Source organism: Chrysochloris asiatica, unplaced genomic scaffold (assembly GCF_000296735.1).
Source record: "Chrysochloris asiatica unplaced genomic scaffold, ChrAsi1.0 scaffold00062, whole genome shotgun sequence".
NCBI lineage: Eukaryota > Metazoa > Chordata > Mammalia > Afrosoricida > Chrysochloridae > Chrysochloris > Chrysochloris asiatica.
In genome coordinates this window covers 10,350,599-10,377,546 of record NW_006408580.1, presented here as the reverse complement: position 1 = coordinate 10,377,546, position 26,948 = coordinate 10,350,599, and the positions used below count along the sequence as shown (strand labels likewise).

The following is a 26,948-nucleotide window of genomic DNA, read 5'->3' as shown; positions in this document are numbered from 1 at the left end:
ATGGTTGAACATTAACCATTTCCTTTTGGTACAATGACTCTGTGTATTCCTTCCATCTTTTCTTGATGCATTCTGCATCATTCAATAATTTGCCCAGGGAATCTTTTAAAAACCTATAGTTGTATATAATCATACACAAATTTTTCAAAGTTTGAATAATGACAAGTTATTAATACTTTTGATAGATATTAAGTACCTATCAAAAAGTTTTATAGTTGGCAAGAGTAATGTAAGAAGGAGTATTGTCCACTGAATCACTTAGGGGAGAAAGTCAAAGACTTCAGTGGCTGGATGATCAGAACTAGACTGGAGGAAAAAAGAAGACGAAAAAAAGAGTAATCCGCTACATTTGATGAACTTGACCTACAATTATGGATGTAAATGAATGAATCTTTATAGCAAGAATCATCCCCACCCCGTTGGTACACAGGGTTGACAGGGATGAGCAACTTAAACACTGGGTACCCAAAATGGGGGCACTAAAAAGGCACAAAGTGACTAGCTTACAAGCTTTCAAGAGGAAGACTAGCTTCAGAGGGTGCAGGGGAAGGCAGAATCTCCACTGAGTAGTTTCCAACCTGTGTGAACGGGGCTGGTGAAAGGAGATGGGGTTAAGACTCTTGTGGTTCAATAGTGAATAACTGCAATCAGGACTGATTGTGAGTATTGCAAATGCAAAGGTAGATGTTTTGTAACAAAAAGGAAGGGAGTGGTTGATCTTGCAGTCCAGGAGCCCAGGACCCTGGGACCATCAAGGGAGAAAATGGAATGCGAGACCCTATCCAGAGAAGCAGTGACACCAGAGATGATGGCAGAGATGATGACGTGGAGAGACGGAGCAGCTGGGGACTCAGGGAAGGAGAGGGGTTGTGTGTTGACGGCCAGGGGATGGGCTTGCAGGGTGTGCCCTTTGGTTGTTTCAATGGCTGTATATTCCTGAGTGCTTCGGTGTACATCCAAAAAACAAAAACAAAAACAAAAAACAACAGAGGGAATGAAAGCAAATGCTGTTGAATGATGATGCATGGAGGGGATTGTAATCATTGCAATGAAACGAAACATGATAGGATGAATGTAAAGCTGGTGTTCTCCCATGTAAACTATCGCCCAATTCACAATTAAAAAAAAAAAAAAAGTCAAAGATTAAAGTTAATTTTAATACAATAAATAAAACAGAATTTCTCTGTTATCTGGGGGAGAAATTCCACTGCATACCATTTTTTCCCTAGTACTAAAGACTCCATTATTTTATGATGAGTCTTTTTCTGTACCTCTTAAAGCCAAATGAACTCCCCACAAAGAGTAATTAACATTTCCCTCTCTTTTGTAGGGTGAAGGCTAAGGAGAATGGGAAGAGGGAAAAAGGTTCCTAGGAAGATTAACAAAAAGAAGGTGAGAAAAGTGATCTGAAAATATTTTTTCTCATAGAGGAAAGTTGTTGTTAAGTGCCCTCAAGTTGGTTCTGACTCATAGTGACCCTGTATAGGGTTTCTGAAGAGTGGCTGGTGAACGTGAACCACAGACCTTGCAGTTCAAACCGACTTTTTGGTCCACTGCTTTACAATGATTGTTTATTCCTAGGTTCAATTCTAATTTGTTATTATTTCCACTCAACTAAACTTACATTTTCTGTAAAAGTATTTCATTATGAGAAAGTGTGACCTAGATTCATATTCAGTAATAAATAATAACAGTAAATTAATATTTTTAAAGTAACCCCATCTCTGCTACTCAAAGACATTAGACTACGTGGATAACAAACATTGCAAAGATTGGGACCAAGAGGATACTGAATGGTTTTAAACAGAAAAGGTGTGTGAAATGATTGTATCCTTTCTCCATATTTATTCAATCATTATGCTGAGCAGATCATCTACGAAGCTTGATTATATGAAGAAGCATGTAGCACCAGGATTAGAGGAAGAATCATTAACAACTAGTGATATGCAGATGACACAATCTTGCTTGATGGAAGCAAAGAGGACTTAAAAATACTGATTAAGATCAAAGACTACAACACTCAGTTCGGATTGTACTTCAATGTAAAGAAAATGAGTATCCACACAAATGAATCAATAAACATGCTAAATGGAGAAACGTCTGAACTTGTCAAAGACTTCATTTTGTTTGAATCCATGATCAATGCTCATGGAAGCAGCAGTCAAGACATCAAATAGTGTACTGCATTTGGCAAATCTACCGCAAAAGGCATCTTTAAAATGTTCAATAGCAAAAAGGTCATTTTGAGGACTAAGGTGTGCCTGACCCAAGCCATGGCATTTTCTATCGCCTCATATGCATGGACAATGAATAAGGAAGACCTTAGAAAAATCAATGTATTTGAATTATGATGTTGGAGAAGAATATTGAAAGTACCATGGCCTGCCAAAATAACAAACAAGTCTGTCTTGAAAGAAGTATAGCCAGAATGCTCCTTAGAATTGAGGATGGCAAGAGTTCGTCTCTTTTACTTTGGACATATGGTCAAGAGGGGACCAGCCCCTGGAGAAGGACATCATATTTGGTAATGTGGAGGGTTAGCAAAAAAGGGGAAGATGCCCTATGAGATCGACTGATACAGTTGCAGTAACAAATGGACTCAAATATAACAAAACTTGTGAGGATGGCATAGGACTGGGGAGTATTTCATTCTGTTCTGCATAGTGGAATCAACTCCCTTCTACTTACCAAAATGGTTTAGATCCATACTTAGATGTTGTTGTTAGGTGCCATTGAGTTGGTACTGACTCATAGTGACCCTATGTACAACAGAACGAAACACTGCTGGGTACTGGGCCAACCTCATAATCACTGCTGCACCTGAGCTGCTGCCACTGTGCCAATCCATCTCGTTGGGGGGCCTTCCTCTTTTAATCTGACCCTCCATGTTACCAAACATGATATCCTTCTCGAGGGATATATGGTCCCTCCTGACAATATAGCCAAAGTATGAGACACGAAGTCTGGCTATCCTGGCTTCTAAGGAGCACTTAGGCTGTACTTCTTCTAACACAGATCTGTTTGTTCTTTTGGCAGACCATGGTACTAAGCCATATTTAGATATTACCTTAATTTAAAAAAGAAAAACCAAAAAACAAACCAAAATGAAATGGTGGTAATTTTTAGAAATGAAGATTTCACTTTTAGGAAAACAATGACAATGAAGAGAATAAAAACATAATAATTAGCTCTATCTGTCTGACTTTTGGTGGATTTCTTTAACTCACCTTTAGTTTCCTCCTTGCATTGAATTTCCTCAGTTGTTCTACTGTTTCTGGAAGATGAATCTTGTAGGCATAACGATCTCGCTCCTAAAAAGAGAAGAAAGATAATGAACACATAAAACAGTTTTAAAACGTGAAGAAGCTTAATCTAAAGCAGACAATAAAACCCAAATTCATAAATGTAAGACTTATGTTTAATTTTTGAAGACTGGAGATTTTATTCCATGATACAGGTAATTGTTTCCAAATGAGGATATAAAGGTCAAAACTGACTGCAAAATTGTATTTTGTTTATGGCATAATAAAGGGCTGAAATATTAGGCCATGTAATTTTCTGATATATAGTTACATGGCTAACATAATTAATCATAATTATTATGAAGGTATAAAGTTACCTTTGACATGATCTTATTAGGTAAAATGAACACTTGAAAAATTAACTCCACATTAATTCAGCATTCTGTGTTGTCAGGGATAACTGGACTACTTTTCAAGGGCATCTAATTCATCCTCTTTCCCTATGCAGGACCTCTTTCAATCCCTGATGGATGGATGACCACTCTGTTTGACCTCACCCAGGAGGAACTCACTGCTTGATAGCAGGCCATCACAATTTTAAGAAAGTTTAACTTTGAGAAAGTCCCATTTCATCTTGGATCCAAATCTGACTTTTTGGCTTAACTCTATCTTCTGGGGGGAACACAGAATAAACATACAACCTTGTTCATATAAACAACCCTTCAAGAGTTAAGAGGGAGAACATGTTCCCACCAAATCTTCTCTGACATAATATAATGTTTCCCATTGCCTTGATTATTCTTCATGTATATTCACAAACCTCTTATCAAGTCTTCTCATTTCTATGCTATAAGCATCCATTTTATAAATATTTATTGACAGCAAACTATGTACCAGGCACTGTTCTATGCACTTGGATTTACTGAAACAAAAATGACAAAGATTCCTGTCCTTGAGTTGCTTATATTCTTGTGGGAGAAGATGAGAAAACATAAAAAATAAAACAGGTATATTATATAGTATGTTAAAAGTACTATGGAGAGAGAACAAAAAAGATGGCGGATCAGGTGGAAATGCAGTAAAGGAGCTCCGCCAACAACAACACAGAATACCCGACCAAGCAGGCTCAGGGGATGGTACCAGAACTCTGAACCACATATAAAGGAATATTTAGAAGGTTGGAAGGCTCACAGCTGGGGGAATTTGTGGCAGAATCAAAGAATCCATTGCTTTCTAGTCCGGGACGCTAAACTGCTTTAGGAGCCACCATCTTGGGTGAGACCACGTGGGGGAAGGATCAGAGCGGCCACAGATGCCTGGCAGAACCACAGAGATAAAGGTGTGGGCATTCTTTTCTTTTGGTAGCTGTTCATTGGTCCCTTGCTGTCTGTGCACCTCCATTCTGGTGACTATAGGGGTGCCTGAGCTAGTGGGCACCCCAGCCCCACCACTGGAGGGTTCTACTATGCATGTGCACAGATCTCCTCGAAATTTAAAGAGACAGTTTCCAATGAAAACCAAACAGCTACAGCCAGCCCTGAACTGTTTAAAACTAGAAAAAAGGCCTGAATGGGGATTGTGGAGTGGGATAAGCAGACAAAAAAGGAAATAAGCCAAAAATTAAATCCTAAGTTACATCAAAACGACCAACAGTGGCATCTTGAAATTTCTCAAAAAGAAGAGTGAAAAGGGAAGCCCATTTTCTGATCACATCTACCTGGAGACAATCAGAGAGCATACAAATTACCAAAATACATACCCATCTAAGTATTAAGGCCACAGATAACCCCTGGGATACAGGGATCTAGGTATAGCTTGAAGAGGGTAAATAATACTAAAATCCTTGACTGCCTTATGAATATTACTTTCCCTTGCCTACTACTGTAAAATAGACACTTGAGTGGGATAGAAAGGAATGTTGGGAATCATGATTAGAGAAAACTTGTAAGCCCGCCTTTAGCCTATAACTGATTGGAATACCTAAACGGGGTTCTACAACTTGCCCAGTGAAATAGGCCTCATGCAAAGCCTTTACAGAGTATAGGACCTTAGGTGGAATCTGGAGTCCCATCCACAACTTTATGAGGTAAGACATTCCCACTAGAAAGGACAAGCAGACTGGAACAGCTACAGTGACAGAAGATACATCTTCATGATGGACCTGACCTATACTCAGAGCAGTAGTTACTCTAAATAACAACAGGGAAGAGTCTTCAAATCAAGTATCAATGCTATCTGCTCTGTACACAGGGTAGATAGGGACGGGCAACTTAGACATTGGCTACCTAAAATGAGGGGGCAATAAAGGCACGAAGTGACTGGCTTACAAGGTTTCAAGAAGGAGTTTAGTTTAAGAGTATGGGGGGAAAGAATGAGTCCCCACTGAATAGATGTCATCTTGTTTAGATGGGTCTGGTGAAAAGGGAATGGGGATAAGATTTATAAGATTCAATAGTGAATAACTGTAATCATGACTAATTGCAACTGTCACAATTGTAAAGGTAGAAGTCTTGTAAAAAAAAAAAAGAAAAGAAAAAAAAGGGGAGTGGTTAATCTTACAGTCCAGAAACAGAGGACCCTAGGACCATCAAGAGAGGAACGCACAAGCAGAATGCAGGACCTTATCCAGAGAAGCAGCAGCACCAGAGATGGGGCCATGGAGAGGGGGCACGGCTGAGGACTCTAGATTCATCAACTAAGAAGAGAAGGACTAAGAAGTGGTGGCCAGGAGCAGACTTGCAGAATGTGCCCTTTGGAGATGTAAACTATTATATATGCCTGAGTGGGTTTTTTTTTTTTTTGTTGTTGTTGGTGTGTTTTATAAAAAGCTAAAGTGGATAAAGAGAAATACTGTTAACTGATGGTACATGGAGGGGATTATAATCAAGTAGTGAAACAAAGTATATGATTTGTTGAATGTAAAACTGATAATAAGCCCTGTAAACTTTCACTCAATCCACAATAAAAACCTTAAATTAAAAAAAAAAAAAAAGTGCTATGGAATAAAGTGGAAAGTAAAGCAGAATAAAAAAGACTAGTTGCAATGTAAAACAGGGCGGCCAAGGTGGGTCTAATTGAGAAGATGGCACCTGAAAGACGTAAAGGAATGGGCTAGTTAAAGGGAACAACTAGCTCAAAGGCCTGAAATTTCTGAACATCAAAGAGACCAGTGTGCCTGGAGTGACTTGACCAAGTGGGGAGAGTAGTAGTGGATCAGATCAGAGAAAAGGATGGGGCAGGCCATTAAGGGCCAAGGGCTTTTATACTGAGTGGAAAAGTGAGTGGAGTGACTCAATTTAACTTTAAAGGCTACTGTGTTGGTAATAGATTACAAAAGAGTGAGGAAACACAAAACAAAACACCAAACAGGGAGACCAGTTAAAAGGTTATTGCAGTAACTCAGATAGGAGAAGTTAAGTGCCACTGAGTTGGCTCTGATCCATAGCGAATCTGTATACAGTTTCTGAGACTGTAAATCTTTTTGGAAAACAGAAAATCTCAACATGTCCCACAGAGGAGTTGGTGGGCTTGAATTGCTGACCTTGTGGTTAGCAGTCCAATACTTATCTTACAGTACCACCATGCTCCTCTGATGTAACTGTTGTTGTTGTTAAGTGCCACTGAGTAGGTTCCGACTTATAAAAGGTAGATGTGAAGGCCTTCAAGTCGGTTCCGATTCATAGCGACACTGTATAGGGTTCCCGAGGAGCAGCTGGTGAGCCTGAACCATGGACTTTGCAGTTCAAACGGCTTTGCAGTCTGGCGCATTAACCCACAGCACCACACCAGGACTCTAGCAATTTGTAGTTTGGGGCTATTATGTATTAATCTGCTAAAAACATTTATGTACAGTGTCTATATAGACATATGGTTTAATTTTTCTCAGGTAAATAATTACGCGTGGAATGAATGGGTCATCTGGCAGGAGTAGATTTAATTTTTTTTGAAAAACTGCCAAAATATTTTCTAAAGTAGTTGTAATAGTTTACATTCCCATTAGTAGTGTATGAGTTCTAGTTGCTCTATTGTCTCACCAGTATTTGGCATGGTTTTTGTTTAATCAAAAAATCTTTATAGCTATTCTAATACATATGTATGTGTATGGGCTCCTGGTGTAGAACTGTAGGATAAACAATGAATGGACTGTTAACCACAAGGTCAGTGGTTCAAACCTACCAGCTACTCCTCAGAAACCCTATACAGGGTCACTATGAGTCAGAAAGGACTCAACAACACTTAACAACAACAATCATTTATGTTTATCAGTATCTCATTGTGGGGTTAATCTGCATTTTTCTAATGACAGTGCACATCTTTGCACATGCTTATTTGCCATTTGTAGAGCTTTGTTGAAGCATCTGTTCAAATCTTTCCCCATTTGAATTGGGTTATTTGTTTTCTTGGTATTGAGTTTTGAGAAGTGTTTATGTATGCAGGATACAAATTATTTATCAGATATATGATTTTCAAATGTTTACTCCTCGTCTGTGGCTTCTCTTTTCATTGTCTTGAAGAGTGTCCTTCGAAGAAACTAAGTTTTTAATTCTGAATATGTTTTGAAGACAGAACAAGATTTTCTGACCAATTGGATGTGGGGTGCGAGAGAAAGAGAGTTGTCAAAGATGGCATCAAGGTTTTTTAGATTGAGTAGGGGGAAGTCTGATACCAATGGAGTGAGTGAAGATGGCAGATGGGCCAGATTTTTGGGGGAGTGGGGGCAGAAGGTTGGGAGATCAGGGATTTAGTTTTGGACATATTAAACTTGAGATGTCAAGTAGAGAGCCAACTAGGCACTTGGATATACAAGCCTGGTGTTCAATGAAGAAGTCTGGGTTGGAGATATAAATTTGGGAGTCGTCAACATTTAGAGAGTATGAAGAATTGAATATTTAACTGTGTGGCAGGTACCAAATTAAGGACTTTCACATGCTTTATTCTATTTTCTTTAAAAATTATATGACAGTACAATCACAAAAGGAGAAATACTGCATAGGACCATTATTGTAAAAGCTTAAGAAAAAGTACCCACACTAACAGGGAAAAAAAAAAGAAAAAAAAAACCTTTGTTTTTACCGGGGCAAGGGGAGGGAGGGGAAGGTGGAGCACAAGGTAGGGAATAGACACAGGATATTTTGGGTGCTGGGGGGGGGGGTAATACACAAGAAGGGGGCAGGGAATGGAAGAACAAGGTGGATGGGAGAACATTTAGGCAGGTTTGCATGGGCTAAAGTGGAAAAGCGGTAAATAGTGCTGTATGCTCAACCTTGGAACACAGGGATTGAGGCATGGTTTGAATGGGTAAATGAGGGGAAATAATGTTAAGATGCATAGCTGTCTTTTGACAGCTACTATTAGAAAATAGACACTTGAGGGGGAAAGAAAGGAATAGCCAGAAACATCACCATAGAAAGCTTGTAAGCCCGTCTGCAGCCTATAACTGATTGGAAAACCTAAAATGGGCTAGAACTTGCCCAGTGAAGGAGGCTTCCTGTGGAGCCTCTGCATTGCATAAGAACATAAGTGGAATCCTGATCCTCATCCAGAATCTTCTGAGGTGGGAAATTTCCACTTGAAAGGACAAGCAGACCCGCCTGGAGTGGCTAGAAGAACAGAGGATACTTCTTGAAAGAAAGACCAGCAGGAAAAATCAAAAACAATAATGGCAGTCTGACTGACTACTATAAGAACAAGCAAATTGTTTGCTGGGGAGCCATCAAGGTAAGTGGCCAGGTCCCCTCAAGGCAAACCTCCTTCCAAGACTGAAACTCAAAGGGAATACAGGAGCAGGCATGTAAACTTGCTGGTGACCACCTTGGTCTAACGAAAAGGGAAAGTGGGGAAAAACAGCAATGAAGTTGTGAGCTAAGTGCAACTACGTTTAATAGACTCCTGTCAACCTGGATTGAGACCTAGTTGGCCAGCAGTATGGCGAGATCTGGGGACTCTTGGCCAAGGGACAGGGACATGGCCACAGAGGACTAGAGCAGAGAGTAAAGTGTCCAGCTGATATGAAGTGAGGGGAGATGCACAAGAACACCCATACGTGCAGATAGTACCCACTTAACCTGGCTTAAATGCTGGATGATCAGAACTCGACTAGAGGAAGACAGAAGAGGAAAAAAAGAGTAATCAGTTACAATTTGATGAACTTGACCTATACTTGTGGTTCAATAGTGAATAATTGCTATCAGGACTGACTGTGAGTGTTGCAAATGCAAAGGCAGATGTTTTGTAACAGAAGGAGGGGAGCGGTTGATCTTGCAGTCCAGGAGCGGAGGACCCTGGGACCATCAAGGGAGAAGAGCGGAGTGTGGGACCCTATCCAGAGAAGCAGTGACTCCAGAGATGGAGGCAGAGGGGCTGTGTGCTGACGGCCGCGGGGGTGGGGGGTGGGGGGGCCTTGGTTGTTTGAATGGTTATATATTTCTGAGTGCTTCTGTGTACATCCAAAGAGACAAAACCAAAAAACCAGAGGTAATGGATGCAAGTGCTGTTGAATGATGATGCATGGAAGGGACTGTAATCATTGCAATGAAATGAAATATGATAGATTGAATGTAAAGCTGATGTTCTCCCATGTAAACTATTACTCAATTCACAATAAAAACTTAAAAAAATTTTTATATGACAGTAGAGAGAATACTACATATTAGTTATCTTAAAAGCATAATGGCTCACAAATGATACAATCACGCTGGAAAATATTTTGCAGTTAATTTACTCTAGAGAAATAAAAACCTGCATACAGATTTTTTTTTTTTTTGGTATTAGCCTCAAACTGAAAACAACTCTATTGTCCTTGAAAGAGTGAATGGATAAACAAATTGTTATTCATCCATACCATGGAATACTTAAGTGGTAATAAGAAATTAACCACTGAAACATATTTTGCACTTGGATTGAACTTAATGGCATTATACTGAGTTTTAAAAGGGGGAAGAACATCTTTAAAATACTGTCTTATTCCATTTATATAAAATGGGCAGGATGTGAGTATTAAGGGGTGCTACAAAGAGTTTCTTAAAGGAGCTCTGGTAGCGTAGTGGATACGAATCGGGCTGCGAACCTTAAGGTCAGCGGTTCGAAATTACCAGCTGCTCCGCGGGAGAACGATCAGGCTTTCTACTCCCGTGAAGATTTACAGCCTTGGAAACCCTGTACAGGGTCGCTATGGGTTGAAACCGACTCAACGGCACTTAACAACAACAACAACAACAACAAAGAGTTTCTTAGGGTCTATATCCTGATTATGGTAGTGGTTACACAATTCTATACATGTGACAACATTTCACTGAATGATATACTTATCCTCCTCTCCCCCCAGAAAAGGACTGCGAGTACATGCAAACACTGGTGGAATTTGAATAAAGTAAAAATTGTAGTCTCCCAATTATTATAGTGTCCCAGTGTTGATTGCTGGGTTTTGACCACTATTGTGGTTATGTAAGATGTTACAATGGGGGGAAATTGGGTAAAGGGTACACAGGAACTTTCTGTGCTGTATTTGCAATTTTATGTGAGTCTAAAATTATTCCAAAATAAAAAGTCTAAAAAACAAAACAAAACCACTCCCAGTTTAATTTCTCAGATTCCTATGGCTTTATAAGTCTAAACGCTTCTTGGGACATTTTCATCTTGGCTGTCTTGGGATTGTTTCAAATTCAATATTGTCAAAACCACATTTACACCCCATATGTCCCTTTCAACCAGGCTTCCCCTTTAAATGCCCCATTTCTATTAGTAGTAACACCATTCTTCCAGTTAGTATGAAAACTTGGATGAACTTTTGATTTCTATAGTATCTAATCACTCGACCTCATCAATTTTCCTATCTTAAACTCTCTCAGTCTGGGGATTTCTTTCCCATTCCCATTTTTACCTTGATCCAAGCCCCCATCCCACCTCACTGGACAGCCATAGGATCTCTGCCTTGATTGCTTTTATCTCAACAGGCAGCCCACCAGCACACAGCATCTGCCAGAACTGTGTGAACATGCCACTTGCATTGCATCATGGCTCAAAAACATACAGTGGGCTTTTCACTTTCTACCCCTTAAATTGCTTAGTTTGGCATCCTTCCCTCAAACTGAAGTTTCCAGTCTAATATTGCTATAACCCTTCAGATACCTGATTGTGTTAAACCAGTTTGTTTCCTGTCCCCGCCCCTCTCAGCCCCTAAAGATATCTGTGCTTTTTAATGTTTTTGCTAAATGCTCACCCTGTACTTCCTACATGAAGTACGTGTCTCTCTTCAATCCCACCATCACATGCAGCCTTCCAGGAAGGGAATGCTTTTCTTTAGTTTGTTATGTTCTTTAGTCTGTACTCTTGTGTGGTGTGTATGAAGTGTGACCATTTGGAAACAATCTTTCTGTGTTATGTTTGTTCCATTTGAAAATCCACTCCCTTTTTCTCTCTAGTCATAAATTGGGCAGTGTAGTACATAGTGATTATGAATAGTTTTTTCTAGTGAACACCTTTTCCGCTTACTCTTCACTGAGATCAAGTGAAGTAAGGGGACATTCAAAAAATACATTTCTTGAAAGCAGAGATTCAAACAGACTTGCACACCAATGTTCATTGCAGTACTATTCACAATATCCAAAAAACAGAACTAGCCTAAATGCTCATCAACAGATGAGTGGATAAATCAATGTGGTGCATATATACTAGAGAATACTACTCAGTCAGTAGGAGAAATAAAGTCTTGATGTTGTTGTTGTGCCATCAAGTCAGCTCCAACTCACAGTGACCCTGTTATAGGGTTTCTGAGCAGTGGCTAGTGTGTTTGAACCACCGACCTTTTGGCTAGCAGTACAGTGCTTATCCTACAGTGCCATACCAGGACTACATGCTACAATATGGATGGAGCTAGGAGACATTATGCTGAGTGAAATAAGTCAGTCACAAAAGGACAATTATTGTATGTCAACATAAAATAATAAAAGACAACAAAGGGCAAATGTACAGAGACCAAAGTTTATTAATGGTTACCAAGGGTGGGAGACAAGGGGAAAAGTGGGGGCTAGGATCAGCACTGGACTGCAAACCACAAGGTTGGCAGTTCAAACTCACCAGCTGCTGCTCCTTAGAAACCCTACAACAGGGTCGCTATGAGTTGGAACCATCTCGATGGCACGTAACAACAATGGTGATGGAAAAAAATCACATTGAGTAAGGGTAGGATTGTACAGTAAATTATTGTATGTCAATAAGTTTCACACCTGTAAAAAGTTGAACTGACAACATTAGTGGGATAAACATATTTACAACAAGGACAAAGGGGATAAAACAAAAGAGTGGCTGTTGAGGCTGTTATGTACAAGCAACATCTCATGGGATTTGGTGATCTGGTTGAAGGTTTAGAGTCATGGTTTCATGGGACATTCCAGTGAGTTATTCTTCGGTTCTACTTTCTAGTTACTTGCATAGTGCCTGAGGTCTTAAAAGCTTGCAAGTGGCCATCCAAGGCATACTTGGTCTCTATTCACTTGGAACAGAGGAAGAAGAGGAGTCAGGAATAGGAAGAAGAGGACACAGAATGTATTGCTAATTGCCTCCATGAATAACAAACAGCCTCCTTTACCATGAGACCAGAAGAATTGGATGGTACTCAGCTACCACTACTGAACATTTTGATCAAAGATTCCACAGTAGAATCCTGATCAAAAAGTGGGAAATGCAGAACAGAATTTCAAATTTCCACAGATGAATCCCTGAAACTACCCTGAGATAATCTTTAAACCAAAAATATCTTTTGAAATCATCTTAAAACTGAACAAGAGTTTAGCTTAACTAGTACAATGTATCTGACTTGAGCATTATGCTCTTTTAATAACTACCTACATGGGATCAAATTGACAACAGCAACTCATAAGATTAGCTAGGAAGCTCAGGGGACAGTGAGTTTACATTAATGTGGGAGGACCAAGTCAGAAAAGGAGGCTGAAAATGGTGGCACAACTTGAAGAACGTAATCAGTGTCACGGAATTATATATGCACAAACTGTTGAACTGGTGTATGTTTGCTGTACAGATTTTCCACCACTATAACTTTAATAAAATTTAAGGGGGGGAAAGTATGTTTCTTGTACACCTATGTTCATTGTAGAATTATTCCTAATAGCCAAAAAGTGGGAAAACTCCAAGTGTGTATATATCAATTGATAAAATGTAGTGCGTGTGCATACACATACACAAACAATGGAATGCAACTAAGTCATAAAGAGAAATGAAGTTCTGATATGTGCCATAATGTGGACGCAGGTCGAACACATTATGCTGAGTGAAAGAAGCCAGACATGAAAGGACAAATAGGACAGGAGCCCACCTATATAAAATATCTACAACAGGCAAAAGCGTACACACAGAGGTTTACTTGTGGTTACTAGGGATGGGGAGAAGGGGGAATTGGGAGTTATTCCTTAGGAGGTTTTTGTTTGTGGTGATTAGAAACTTTTGGGAATAGTGCTGAGAACTGTACAAGATGGTGAATGGAATGAGTATCAGTGACTTGTACAATTAAAAATGATAAATACACAAAATATCACTCAATATGGATGAAGCTGGAAGTTACTATTCTGAATGAGGTATGGACAAATATTACACAAGACCATTATTATAAAGTTAAGAATAGGTTTATACACAGAAAGAAACACTAATGGTTACCAGACATGGGAAAGAACAGGAGGAAAAACCCACTAACTACCTAGTTGTTATTGTTGGTAAGTGCCAGCGAGTTGGTTCTGACCCATGATGACCCTGTATAGAGTTTCCAAGGAGCGACTGGTAAGTTTGACCCACCAACCTTGCAGTTCAAACCTACTTTGCAGTCCAGCGCATTAACCCACAGCGCTGTGCACAAGTGCTAATTATGATGAAGGGAAAAGCATTACACGATATGGGGAAGTCAGAGCAATATGACCACGGCAAAGAAAGATAATGAGAGGTACATAAGAAGAAAGGGCAACAATGGTAGACATACTTATAATCCTACAGTAAGAGTAATAACAACCATTAAGTTGTGAGCAGATACATAGATCAATATGTGTGGTAAATAGGAGGGAGGTCATACAAGAATGCACCTTCAGACATACATTTTTATATACAAATTTGTAAACATTTCACATATACTTATGTTGTTGGTAAGTGACATTGAGTCAGTTCTGACTCAGAGTGACCCATATAGGGTTTCTGAGGAGCAGCTGGTGGGTTTGAAACACCGACCCTGTGGTTAGCAGTTCACTGCTTATTCTACAGCGCCACATCAGGATGCCATGTATACTTGTATATACATATGAAGTAGAACACAAAGGGGGGCATTATACATACTACTTCAACTTTGAGACTGAACTACTGGACTTGAAGACTAAAGGCAATAGTCTTGAGGGACATCTAGGTCAACTGGCAAAACACAGTTCAGGAATATAATGTTCCCACATGCTAGTCTGATGAGTAGAATCTGGGGTTTTAAAAGTTTGCAAGCAACCATCTAAGATGCAACAATTGGTCTCTTCGCATCTGGAGCAAAGTAAAAAGAAGAAAACCAAAAACTCAAGGAAGTAATTAGTCTAAAGGACTAATGGTCCACAGGAACCAAGCCCCTTCTAACCTCAGACCACAAGAACTAGATAGTGCCTGGCTACCTACCATTACTGTTCATGCTGGCCAGAACCACAACAGGAAGGTTCTGATAAGAATGGGTAAAAAAAGTATAAGAACAACAACCCCAAAAGCCCACACTTATTGGTCTGAAAGAGACTGTAGGAACCCCTGAGATTACTGCCCTACAACAATCTTTTCACTTGAAACTGAAGACATTCCCAGAGGCCAACTCTCAACCAAACAACAGATGAGCCGAGAAAATGAACACTAACACCTGTGAAGAATGTGCTCCTTCGAATAATCAATTACAAACATAGAACAGTCAACACAGGGCAACATTTGCACAAAATCAAAGATGAGAAGGTGGGGAGGGACAGGAAAACCAGAAGACTGGAAATGGGGAACCCAGAGAGAAAAAGGGGAGATTACAGCCAATGTCACGGAACAATTTGTGTATGAACTACTGATTGGAAAACTAATTTGCTATGTAAACTTTCAACTAACGCACAATAAAATGTTACCCCCAAAATAGCTGACATGATATCTTTATTTTATCTATTTTGCCACAATATTGAAAAAGTGTGTTTCTTTTAATAAAGTTATGTTTAAATTAATGTTTCTGATTATTTTCTAAACAGATCTATTGAAATCCAATATTACAAAAAAGTCTATCACAGTAGCTCTTTATAGAAAATATGTAAACAATAACAAGACCCCAAGGCCTTATAAATGAGAGAAAGAATGAAAATGATATTTTTCTGGATTAAATAGTTCCACTCACCACTAATAGTAATGTGATATGAATTTAAAAATATTCCTGTAACAATGTGCCTTGCACGTTAATGAAGTCTTTGATTCACAGTCCCGTGTGCACACTAGATATAGAATACACATTCAATTAATGTATTGATTGAGTCTTCCAAAATTCAAATGGATTAGCCTGATAGAATCTCCCTTTTCACCTTTTATCACAGTCAACATACTTTATGGTCTACATTATCAAAGATACAAAGGGTGTGAAAAGAGCTCGGTTTTCAATGTTATCTGGGATGGTCTCTTTTGTTTTGTTGGAATAGACAGTCATAACTGCATCATTAATTTGGATAGTTGAAGGTATTAAATAGGGATAAATTAACAATCATAAGACATTCCATTCACACATTACTTGATATATTTACTGAATCAAATTATTTTTTTATATCAAGTGATTGAACAGAAAAATTTTCTTTTGGTTTAACCAAAGAAATAATTTTCATTGACTTTTTTTTCCTTTAAAAAATATAAAGCAATCATATTTTGGCTTTGGGTCCTCTTCATTATAAGGATTTTCATAATCTTGTTTTTTCATTTTTAAGTTTTTCTCATTTAAACCATAGCTTAAATTTTACTCATTGCTAAATTAATACCAGTTTCATCCATGGCAATAATTTACAAATAAACAACTACCAATTATTTAACTGGAACAGAAACCTGTTACTAACAGCTAGATAACATTCTCATTGCATTCTTCCTCAGATGACACATAAGCAGTGAAGGGAAGTTATAATTCAGACATGGCCCATGACATTGAGATTGGACAGCCTTCTAGAGCTTTTTCCTTAAATTATTGGCACTGTTTTGTCTTGCTAGTGCCAGAAGTCTATTACTAATAAGCTCAAGGTATTTAGAACAAAAACCATGATCACTGGAAAGGACTAGGTTTTCCAAAAATTATTAGCTAAGATAATAGCAACTCTAAATATGTACTGTTTAATTCTAAAACATTTTCTGAAGAATCATGAAAATGACTAATACGGCTGCCATTTTCATTGTTATTTGCTACTTAAACTAGTTTCCAATGAACAAAAGATCTCCATTGTGGAAAAACTGAGGAAGGCAAAACAGAAATAAGTATACCCCTAAATGATTCATTTTTTAGGGGGAAACCTAAGAATGTATCTAAGAAATATTTACCTACTCTTTTCTGTCTTGCTGACTATGAGAGCTGCTTATTTGAAGTGAGACATAACTAAAACTGAGTATCAGAGGAATGAATGTATATTTAAGAGGTCTGGTGTCCTGCTGTGGTGCTGTGGGTTAATGCACTGGACTGCAAAGTTGGTTTGAACCACAAGGTTGGTAGTTCTGGCTCACCAGTTGCTCCTTAGAAACTCTTTACAAGGTTGCTAGGGGTCTGAACCAACTTGATGGCACTTAACAACAACAACAACAACAATATTCTTAAGGAAAATCAAGATCTATTGGAATCACCATTGTTCTAGAGTACTATTTTATATCATTAAGATATTGTGGTATGTTGAATTTACTTGATATAGGATTTCTGTCCAATGTCTTCTTAATTCACCAAGTGATTTAAGAGAGACCATGTAGCGTAGTGGTTACGAATCGGGCTGCGAACCTTAAGGTCAGCGGTTCGAAACTACCAGCCGCTCCGCGGGAGAAAGATGAGGCTTTCTACTCCTGTAAGGATTTATACCCTCAGAAACCCTGTACAGGGTCGCTATGGGTCGGAACCGACTCGACGGCACTTAACAACAACAACAACAATGTAAATAATATATATAGGACTCTAAGGCTGGGATTGGTTAGTTTTGCCCTCCAGCTGGATTTCAAAGGAGGCATCTCAGAAGAAGGAATGGATGATCCCAGGACCACCAAGAAGGAAGAGCATGGGTGGAGAGTGAGATCCCTCTGTAGAAAAATGGAGATAGCAGAGGTGATGGTAGAGGTGGTGGCATGGAGAGGGAGAGAGCAGATTTAGCCTTTAGGTCCATGGACTGAGTAAAGCTGAGTATCTACGGACAGCAGACTGAAATGCAGACTGGCTAAAAGAGTAAAGAGTTTTATAACACTTGCCCAAGCAGGGCAACACATGGCTGAGAGACTAAAGACAAGGGCGAGGTGTGCCTGCAGTAAGGCAGACAAGAGGCGTTCCTGACTGAAGCGCTGCTGCATCATCCCAAGCTGTTCATTTCCCTGATAAACCTCACAATCGGGAGTATTGTTTTGAGTTCTGTGTGGCCATTGCAATGGATTGTCAAACCTAGATGTGAAGCAGAGAGTGCTGTGGGAGGGATGGTTGGTGTCAGAATAGAGGAAAGAAGGTTGTAGGGCTGGAGGCATGTCTGACCTCCATTTCATAGGACTCGGCCTTATGCTGATTTTGAGTTTCATTCTCCTCCTACCTTGTGAAGCCAGAGGAAGTCAGACTGGCTCCCACATGTTTTTTTGCAGATGTATTATTAATCTACATTTTATATACCTTATTATTTTACATAATCTTGGAGGAAGCTAGCATGGTATAATATAATGAATATTCATTCATTCTTTAAATTATTTAATGTTTATTGAGTACCTAATATATACAAGGGAGTCCTGGTGTGGCGCTGTAAGTTAATGCGCCAGACTGCAAAGCCATTTGAACTGCAAGGTTGGTGGTTCAAGCTCACCAGCTGCTCATCGGAAACCCTATAAAGGGGTCGTTATGGGTCAGACCCGACTCTAAGGCATATAACAACAACAAAAAATATATACAAGATACTCTCTAGATGTTAGAAGGAAGTGAACCAACAGCCCAAAACTTCTACCCTACTGCAGCTTATGGGGAGTGTGATGGCTCTGTAGGATAAACACTGTACTGTGAACCACAAGGTTGGTGGTTGGAGCCCATCAGCCACTAAGCAAGAGAAAAAAGATGAGGCTTTCTGCTTCTGCTAAAATTTCTGGCCTTGGAAACCCTGTAAGGATTGCTCTGAGTTGGAACTGACTCGACAGCACTTAAGAACAACAACAACATTCAGCTTGTATTTTAGGAGGCAGACTGACAATAAACTGTAAGTAGGAACCCTGTTGGATGAATGGTTGAAAGTGCCTGACTGTTAACCAAAAAGTTGGTGAAGCAAATCCACCAGCAGCTTTGCTGGCAGTCTGCTACTATAAAGACTGCAGCCTAAGAAAGTATAAGCAGTTCAACTCGATCATGTATAGATAGTGCACACCAAGAATAAAATATGAAGTATGTCTTATGGTGACAAATGCAATGGAAAAAAGTAAGACAGGAAACGGAATGCTGGTGGCATTTATCCCAAATGGTCTTTATCTCAAATTTTAAATACACTGTTCAAGCAAGGGAAGGTGTACCACAAAGTGTGTATCTGAGGAGAGTTACAGATGGTAAGGGTATAAGCTGAGATGATATGGGGAGGGAGAGTTTAATGCTCTGGGATACAGGGATAGAGGCATGGATTGCATGGGTTGTTATTGTTAGGTGCTATCGAGTTGGTACCGACTCATAGCAACCCTATGCACAGCAAAATGAAACATTGCCCGATCCTGGGCCAACCTCACTACTGTTGCCACACTTGAGTTCATCGATGCTGCCACTTGGCCAATTCATCTCGTTGGGAGTCTTCCCCTTTTTCTCTGACCCTCCACCTTACTAAACATGATATTCTTCTCCAGCGACTGTTCCCTCCTGACAATATGTCCAAAGCATGAGAGATGAAGTTTGGCTATATTGGCCTCTAAGGAGGAATCTGGCTGCACTTCTTCCAACACAGATCTACTGGTTCTTTTGGCAGCCCATGGCACTTTCAATAACATCATAACTCAAAAGCATCAATTCTTCTACGGTCTTCTTTATTCACTGTCCAGCTTTCGCATGCATATGAGGTTATTGACAATCCTATGGCTTGGGTCAGACGCACCTTAGTCCTCAAGCTGACATCTTTGCTCTTCAACACTTTAAAAAGGTCTTGTGCAGCAGATTTGCCTAATGCAATACGTTGTTTGATTTCTTGACTGCTGCTTCCACGAGTGTTGATAGTTGATCCAAGAAGAATGAAGTCCTTGACAACTTCAATCTTTTCTCTGTTGATAAGAATGTTGTTTATTGGTCCAGTGGTGAGGATTTTTGTTTTCTTTATTTACATTGAGATGTAATCCATAGTGAAGGCTGTGTTCTTTGATCTTCATCAGTAAATATTTTAAGTGTTCTTCTCTTTCAGCAAGCAAGGTTGTATCATCTGCATATCGCAGGTTGTTAATGAGTCTTCCTCCAATCCTGATGCCACGTTTTTCTTCATATAATTTCTTCAAATAATCCCAGCTTCTCGGATTATGTGCTCAGCATACAGGTTGAATAAGTATGGCGAAAGAATACAACCTTGTCGCACACCTTTCTTAATTTTAAACCATTCGGTGTTCTCATGTTCTGTTCGAACCACTGCCTCTTGTTCCAGGCACAGTTTCATCATGGGCACAATTAAGTGTTCTGTAATAATCATACTTGGCAATGTTGTCTATAGCTTGTCATGATCTGCACAATCGAAAGCCTTAGTGTAGTCAATAAAGCACAGGTAAACACCTTTCTGATATTCTCTGCTTTCAGCCATGATCCATCAGACATCATCACTCCTTCTTCCTAAGTCTGTCTTTGTCTGGAAGTTCATCTGAAACTTGTCCACCATGGGTGACCCTGCTGGTATTTAAAATACCAGTGGCATAGCTTTCAGAATCACAGCCACTCACAAGCCACCACAGTACGACAAACTGACAGACAAGTGGTGATTGCATGGGTAAAAGAGGGGACATAATGTTAAGATGCTTGACTGCTTTATGAATCTTGGTTTCCCCCTTGCCTACTATTGTAAAATAGACACTTGAGGGGGAAAGAAAGGAATAGCCAGGAACATCACCATAGAAAGTTTGTAAGCCTGTCTTCAGCCTGTAACTAATTTTTGTTGTTATTGTTGTTAAGTACAGTGGAGTCGGTTCCAACTCATAGCGACCCTGCACAGGGTTTCCAAGGCTGTAAATCTTTACAGGAGCAGAAAGCCTTATCTTTCTCCCGCGGAACAGCTGGTAGTTTTGAACTGCTGACCTTGAGGTTGGCAGCCCGACTTGTAACCACTACGCTACCAGAGCTCCTTTGGAATACCTACAATGGGGCTAGAACTTGCCCAGTGAAGGAGGCTTCCTGTGGAGCCTTTGCATTGCATAAAACAGTAGGTGGAGTCTTAATCCCTATCCAGAATCTTCTGAGGTGAGAAATTTCCACTTGAAAAGACAAGCAGATAAGCCTGGAGCAGGTAGAGGAACAGAAGATACTTCTTGAAAGAAAAACTAGCAGGAAAAATCAAATACAATAATGGCAGTCTGCTATAAGAACAAGCTATTTACTGCTATAAGAACAAGCAAGTTGTTCGCTGGGGAGCCATCAAGTCAAGCAATCAAGTTCCCTCAGGGCAAACCCCCTTCCAAGACTGAAACTCAAAGGGAATACAGGAGCAGGCATGTAATCTTGCTGGTAACCACTTTGGTCTACGGAGAAGGGAAGAGGGGGAAAAACAGCAATGAAGCTGTGTGCTATATCTGATCATGTTCAACAGACTCCTGTCAACCTGGATTGTGAGCTGGTTGGCCAGCAGTATAGCGAGAACTGGGGACTCCTGAGCCCATGGACAGGGACATACTCACAGAGGACTGGAGCGGAGAGTAAAGCATCCAGCTGATGTGAAGTCAGGGGAGATGCACAAGAATGCCCATACTTGCAGACAATGCCCATTTGACCTAGCTTCAATGGCTGGATGATCAGAATTCAATTAGAGGAAGAAAGAAGAGGAAAAAGAGTGTAATCCACTACAATTTGATGAACTTGACCTATAGTAATAGCTTAAAAGAGGGAACAAATCTTTACAGCAAGGATCATTCCCACCTCCTCGGTACACAGGGTTGACAGGGATTGGTAACTTAGACACTGGCTACTCAAAATGGGGCGGGGGGACGGCAACAAAAGCAAAAAGTGACTGGCTTACAAGTTTTCAAAAGGGAGCTTAGTTTCAGAGGGTGCAGGGGAAGGTCGAATCTCCGCTGAAGGATTTCCATCCTGTCTAGATGGGACTGGTGAAAGGAGATGCGGATAAGACTCTTGTGGTTCAATAGTGAATAACTGCTATCAGGACTGATTGTGAATGTTGCAAATGTAAAGGTAGATGTTTTGTAATAAAAGGCAGGGAGTGGTTGATCTTGCAGTCCAGGAGCAGAGGACCCTGGGACCATCAAGGGAGAAGAGTGGAGTGAGAAGCAGCGATGCCAGAGATGGAGGCAGAGATGATGGAGAGACGAAGCAGTTGGGGACTCTAGACTCAAGGAGGGAGAGGGGCTATGTGCTGGCGGCCAGGGGGCTGACATGCAGGGTATACCCTTTGGTTGCCTGAATGGTTATATATTCTTGAGTGCTTCAATGTATATTTAAAAAAACCCAAACAGAACAGAATCAAATGCTGTTGAATAACAATGCATGGAGGGGATTGTAATCATTGTATTGAAATGAAATACGAGAGGATGAATGTAAAGCTGATGTTCTCCCATGTAAACTATACCTCAATTCACAATAAAAATTTATTTTAAAAAATCTATATAATGTTTTCACACATTTAACCCAATTGGGAAAAAAAATGACAAAAAGATGATATCAGGGGGAAAAATGTTCTAGGGAGAGGAACAGCAAGGAGATCAATATGGCAAGAAGAGAGTATAAGAGACAGGGAGAGTTGTAGGAGATGAAGTCAGAACTTTATCAGGGAGCTAAATTGTATAATGGATTAAGAATACTTCAGGGAAACTGTATCTTCAACAAATGGTGCTGGTAAAACTAGAAATCCATTTGTAAAAAAATGAAACAAGATCCATATAAAAAACAACAAACTCAGTGTGGATTAAAGACCTAAATGTAAAACCTTGAACTATGAAGATCATCAGTAGGAAAATAGGGATAACCCTAAGGACATACATGGCATAAATACACTGTCAAACATATCTACAAATACACAAAGAGTAGAAGACAAAATAGATGACTGGGACCCCCTAAAAATTAGACACTTACGTGCATCAAAACATTTCACAACAAAAGTAAAAAGAGAGCCCATACTCCAGACTCATGGAAAGAGAAAGGCTGTGTGCTGGCGGCCAGGAGGCAGTCTTGCAGAATGTGTCCTATGGTTGGTTAAATGATTATATATTCCTGAGTGTTTTTGTGTACATTCCCCTCAAAAAACCAAACAACAAAACAGAAGCAAATACTGTTGAATGATGATGCACGGAGGAGATTGTAATTATTGCAATGAAACGATGAGGGTAAAACCGATGTTCTCCCATATAAACTATCACTCAATTCATAATAAAAACTTAAAAGAAAAGAAAAAAAAATCCAAGGGCGCATTCTGCAAACCTGTGTACTGGCTGCCAGCACACAGCCTTTCTCTTCCCATGAGTCTACAGTCCTCAGCTGTTCTATCTCTCCATGTCCTCATCTTTGCCTCCATTTCTGGTGTTGCTGCTTCTCTGGATAGTATCCCGCATTCTGCTCATGCTCTTCTCCCTTGATGGTCCTAGGGTCCTCTGTTCCTGGAATGTAATATTAACTACTCTCCCCCCCTTTATGTTACAAAACTTCGACCTTTACAGTTGTGATAATCGCAATTAGTCATGATAACAATTACTATTGAATCATAAGAATCTTATCCCCATATCTCCTTTCACCAGACCCATCTAGACAAGATGAAAACTATTCAGTGGGGAATCTACCTTCCGCTGCATGCTCTGAAACTAAATTCCCTCTTGAAAACTTGTAAGCCAGTCACTTCATGCCTTTATTGCCCCCTCACTTTAGGTAGCCAATGTCTAAGTTGCCGGTCCCTATCAACCCTGTGTACAGAGGGCATATGCTTGATCCTTGATGTGAAGACTCCTTCCTTCTTGGTTGGTATTTTGAGTTATTACATCCATACGTATAGGTCAAGTTTATTAAATTGTAGTAATTTACACTTGCTTCCTTTATCAAATTTCTTTATCTTCCTCTATTTCAGTTCTGATCATCGAAGCTAGGTCAAATGGGTACTATCTACAAGTCTGGATGTTCTTGTGCGTCTCCCCTCACTTCTTATCAGCTGGACACTTCACTCCCAGCTCTAGCCCTCTGTGGCTAGGTCCTTGTCCATGGGCTTAGGAGTCCTCAGGTTTCACCACACTTCAGACCAACTAGCCCTTCCTCTTCTCTCTCTCACCTCCAGGTCAACGAGAGTCTATGGAATGTGGTTGAACTCAGCCCATATCTTCATTGCTGCCTTTCTCCCTCTTCCACTCACCAGTATACCAATGGGGTCGCCAGCAAGCTTACATGCCTGCTCATGTGTTCTCTTTGAGTTTCAGTCTTGGGGATGGGGGTGGGGTGGGGAGAGTTATCCTGAAGGAACTTGATTACTTGCGTTGACGGCTCCCTGGAACACCATGATGTCTTAATCAAACAGTACTATTTCATTAAAGTCCCAAGTTGCAATTTTTCTTAGTACTCACTGACAAGATAGGATATAAAAAGCATTTTAAAAGCCGCCTTTTTCCTAAGACAGTAAATCCATACCTAGTATCTACTGAAATGAAAGTAATGCTATAAAGCACATACCCGTAACTAAAATGAAGCTAATTGTTTTTTTTTTTATTATAACCTGGTACTGTTTCAGTTGTTAATGTCACACATCTTTAGAACACATGCTTAGAGAATGAACAGGCCTTCCTCCCTGATGTATTCTGTCTGAATCATCCATTTTTGTACCCTCTGTCACACAAATAGTACAGCCTATACTCAGATGTTTATAGAGGATGGACAGAAACATCAAACAAGAAAAGAGGAACAAAACTAATTAAAAATGCTCAGAAAACAGTAACAACACAAAGGTACTTCTGGACACTAGAAGTGTTCAAACAAGTACAGAAGGCCACCTATGAGCTCATGTACCTTAAGCCATGGATGATTCAGTGCTTCATAAACAGTGATTCTTTCAGCGGGATCCAGCATCAGCATTCGACGTACTAGGTCTTTGGCACTTTCAGAGATATGGCTCCACTGCCTTGGATTCAACTGAAGAGGAGGAAAGGAAAATTATACAGTGATTGTCAAAGAGAAGTCAGCATTTACCATTATTGACTGTATCTATGTCCTGGTGTGGCACTGTAGGATCAGCACTAGACTGCTAACAATAGGGTCGGCAGTTCAAACTCACCAGCCACTCCTCAGAAACCCTACACAGGGTTGCTATGAGTCAGAACCAACTCACTGGCATTTAACTACAACAACTATATACTACTTTACTGAACAGCTAAGATAAGACCAGCAGTTTAAATCCACCAGTCGCTTCATGGAGAAAGGGGTGGCTTTCTGCTTCTGTAAAGATTTACAGCCTTGGAAATCCTATACAGATTGCTATGAGTCACAGTGGACTCAAGGGGAGTTTGGGGTTTTTTGGTATGCTGCTTTAATGTGGATAAAACTCTCAGAGTGAAAAACAGGAATTTGATTCTAAAGTCTTGCTTTCAAAGGAAAATTGTGATTCCAGTTTTCATTATTACTATGTGAGATATTCGGCATCATGAAAAATTCCTTGCATATGCATTTACTGTTGTGTAAATCATAATAGTTTAATAACTGAAGAATAGAATGGTAATAATTTCAGTTTCATTTCTAGTTTTAGAGCACTAGCTAAAGAGACCAGAAAAAGAACACTTTTATCTAGAAAGGGCTAAAATAAAATTGGAAACATTATAAAGGAATATTTTAGCTTTAAAAAGCTGGATTAGCAGTAATTGTGAATCTGTGCAACATTCTTAATGAGATTCTTTGGTCACTGTCTGTCAAGTACAGTATTTAGAAAAAAATTATATTACCATAAAGCCCATAATGAAACCCACTATTGCTGAGTTGACTCCAACACACAGTGACCCCACAGGACAGAGCAGAGCTGCCCCAAAAGGTTTCCAAGGCTGTAATCTTTACGGAGGAGTCCAGGTGTGGCGCTCTGGGCTAATGTGCCAGACTGCAAAGCCGTTTGAAATGCAAGGTCGGCAGTTCAAGCTCACTAGCTGCTCCTCGGAAACCCTACTATAAAGGGTCACTATGGGTCGGAACCTACTCGACGGCACTTCACAACAACAACAATCTTTATGGAGGAGTCCTGGTGTGGCGCTCTGGGTTAATGCATTGGACTTTGAACCTCAAGGCCTGTGGTTCAAGCTCACCAGCTGCTCCTAGGAAACCCTATACAAGATCACTGTGGGTCGGAACTGACTCAACAGTACTTAACAACAACAACAACAAATCTTTATGGAAGCAGATGGGCTCATCTTTCTTCTGCGGAGCGGTTGGTGGATTCAAACTACAAACCTTTCAGTTAGCAGCCAAATTCTTAACTACTGCACCTCCCAATTTATAGTTATATTGTCTTCAGTGAAGTTATTTTTGTCCCTTAACTGAAGTCAAACAAACAAACAAAAATTATGAACTGTTCAAAAGACATAAGACTTGTGATGAAGGTTGTGAATCTGTGAGGAACTAATTTGGGAATGGAAAAAAGGATATGTCTGAGAAACACACACTCAAACAAACAAGTGTAGAACTTGGAATTTGAAAGGCAAGCGGGAATAGGATGCAGCAAGATCTCAATTTCTATGGAATATCAAGAAGTCGACTGAAATGGTGAGCTCATATGAACTGCCTGGTGCTTGGAGCTTTAAGCACTGACATGGCCTATCAGAGCCTTATGTTGCCTTCAAAAGGAGAAAAATGGAAAATAAAATATACAACAATTTAAATCCAATTAAATCACAACTTACACTGTGGTACACATGATTCATTACAATTTGGCTATGGCCTCTGTTTAGGCACTAAGCTTTTGTTAATGTGTGGCTTAGTACTAATTGATGTTGTTGATTAGTGCCATCGAGAGAGTTCCAACTCATAGCGACTCTGCATAGAGTTTCCGAGGAGTGGCTGGTGGTTTTGAATTGTCAAGTTTGCAGTTCAAACTGACCTTGCAGGCTGCTTACCCAACAGCTTCACACCAGGACTCCTATACTAATACATTATTGGCATTCTTAAATGCCATGAGTCGGTTCCCACTCATGTTGTTGTTGTCAGGTGCCATCGCGTCGGAACCGACTCATAGTGACCCCATGTACAGTAGAACGAAACAATGTCCGATCCTGGGCCAACCTCACTACCGCTGCCACACTTGAGTCCATCAATGATGCCACCTGGCCAATCCATCTCGT

The 26,948-nt window shown here is 40.0% G+C and overlaps 1 protein-coding gene across 4 annotated transcripts in view; it reads right to left on the bottom strand.

The window, feature by feature from the left end:
• CASK (calcium/calmodulin-dependent serine protein kinase (MAGUK family)) overlaps window positions 1-26,948 on the bottom strand; it is a 548,810-nt gene that overhangs the window by 122,397 nt on the left and 399,465 nt on the right. For all 4 annotated transcript variants that reach the window (XM_006864257.1, XM_006864260.1, XM_006864259.1 and 1 more), the window contains exons 8-9: window positions 24,640-24,762; window positions 3,228-3,311 (exon numbers count right to left, since the gene is read on the bottom strand). In XM_006864257.1, coding sequence (XP_006864319.1) covers window positions 3,228-3,311; window positions 24,640-24,762 — 207 coding nt within the window. The remainder of the gene's footprint in view (window positions 1-3,227; window positions 3,312-24,639; window positions 24,763-26,948) is intronic.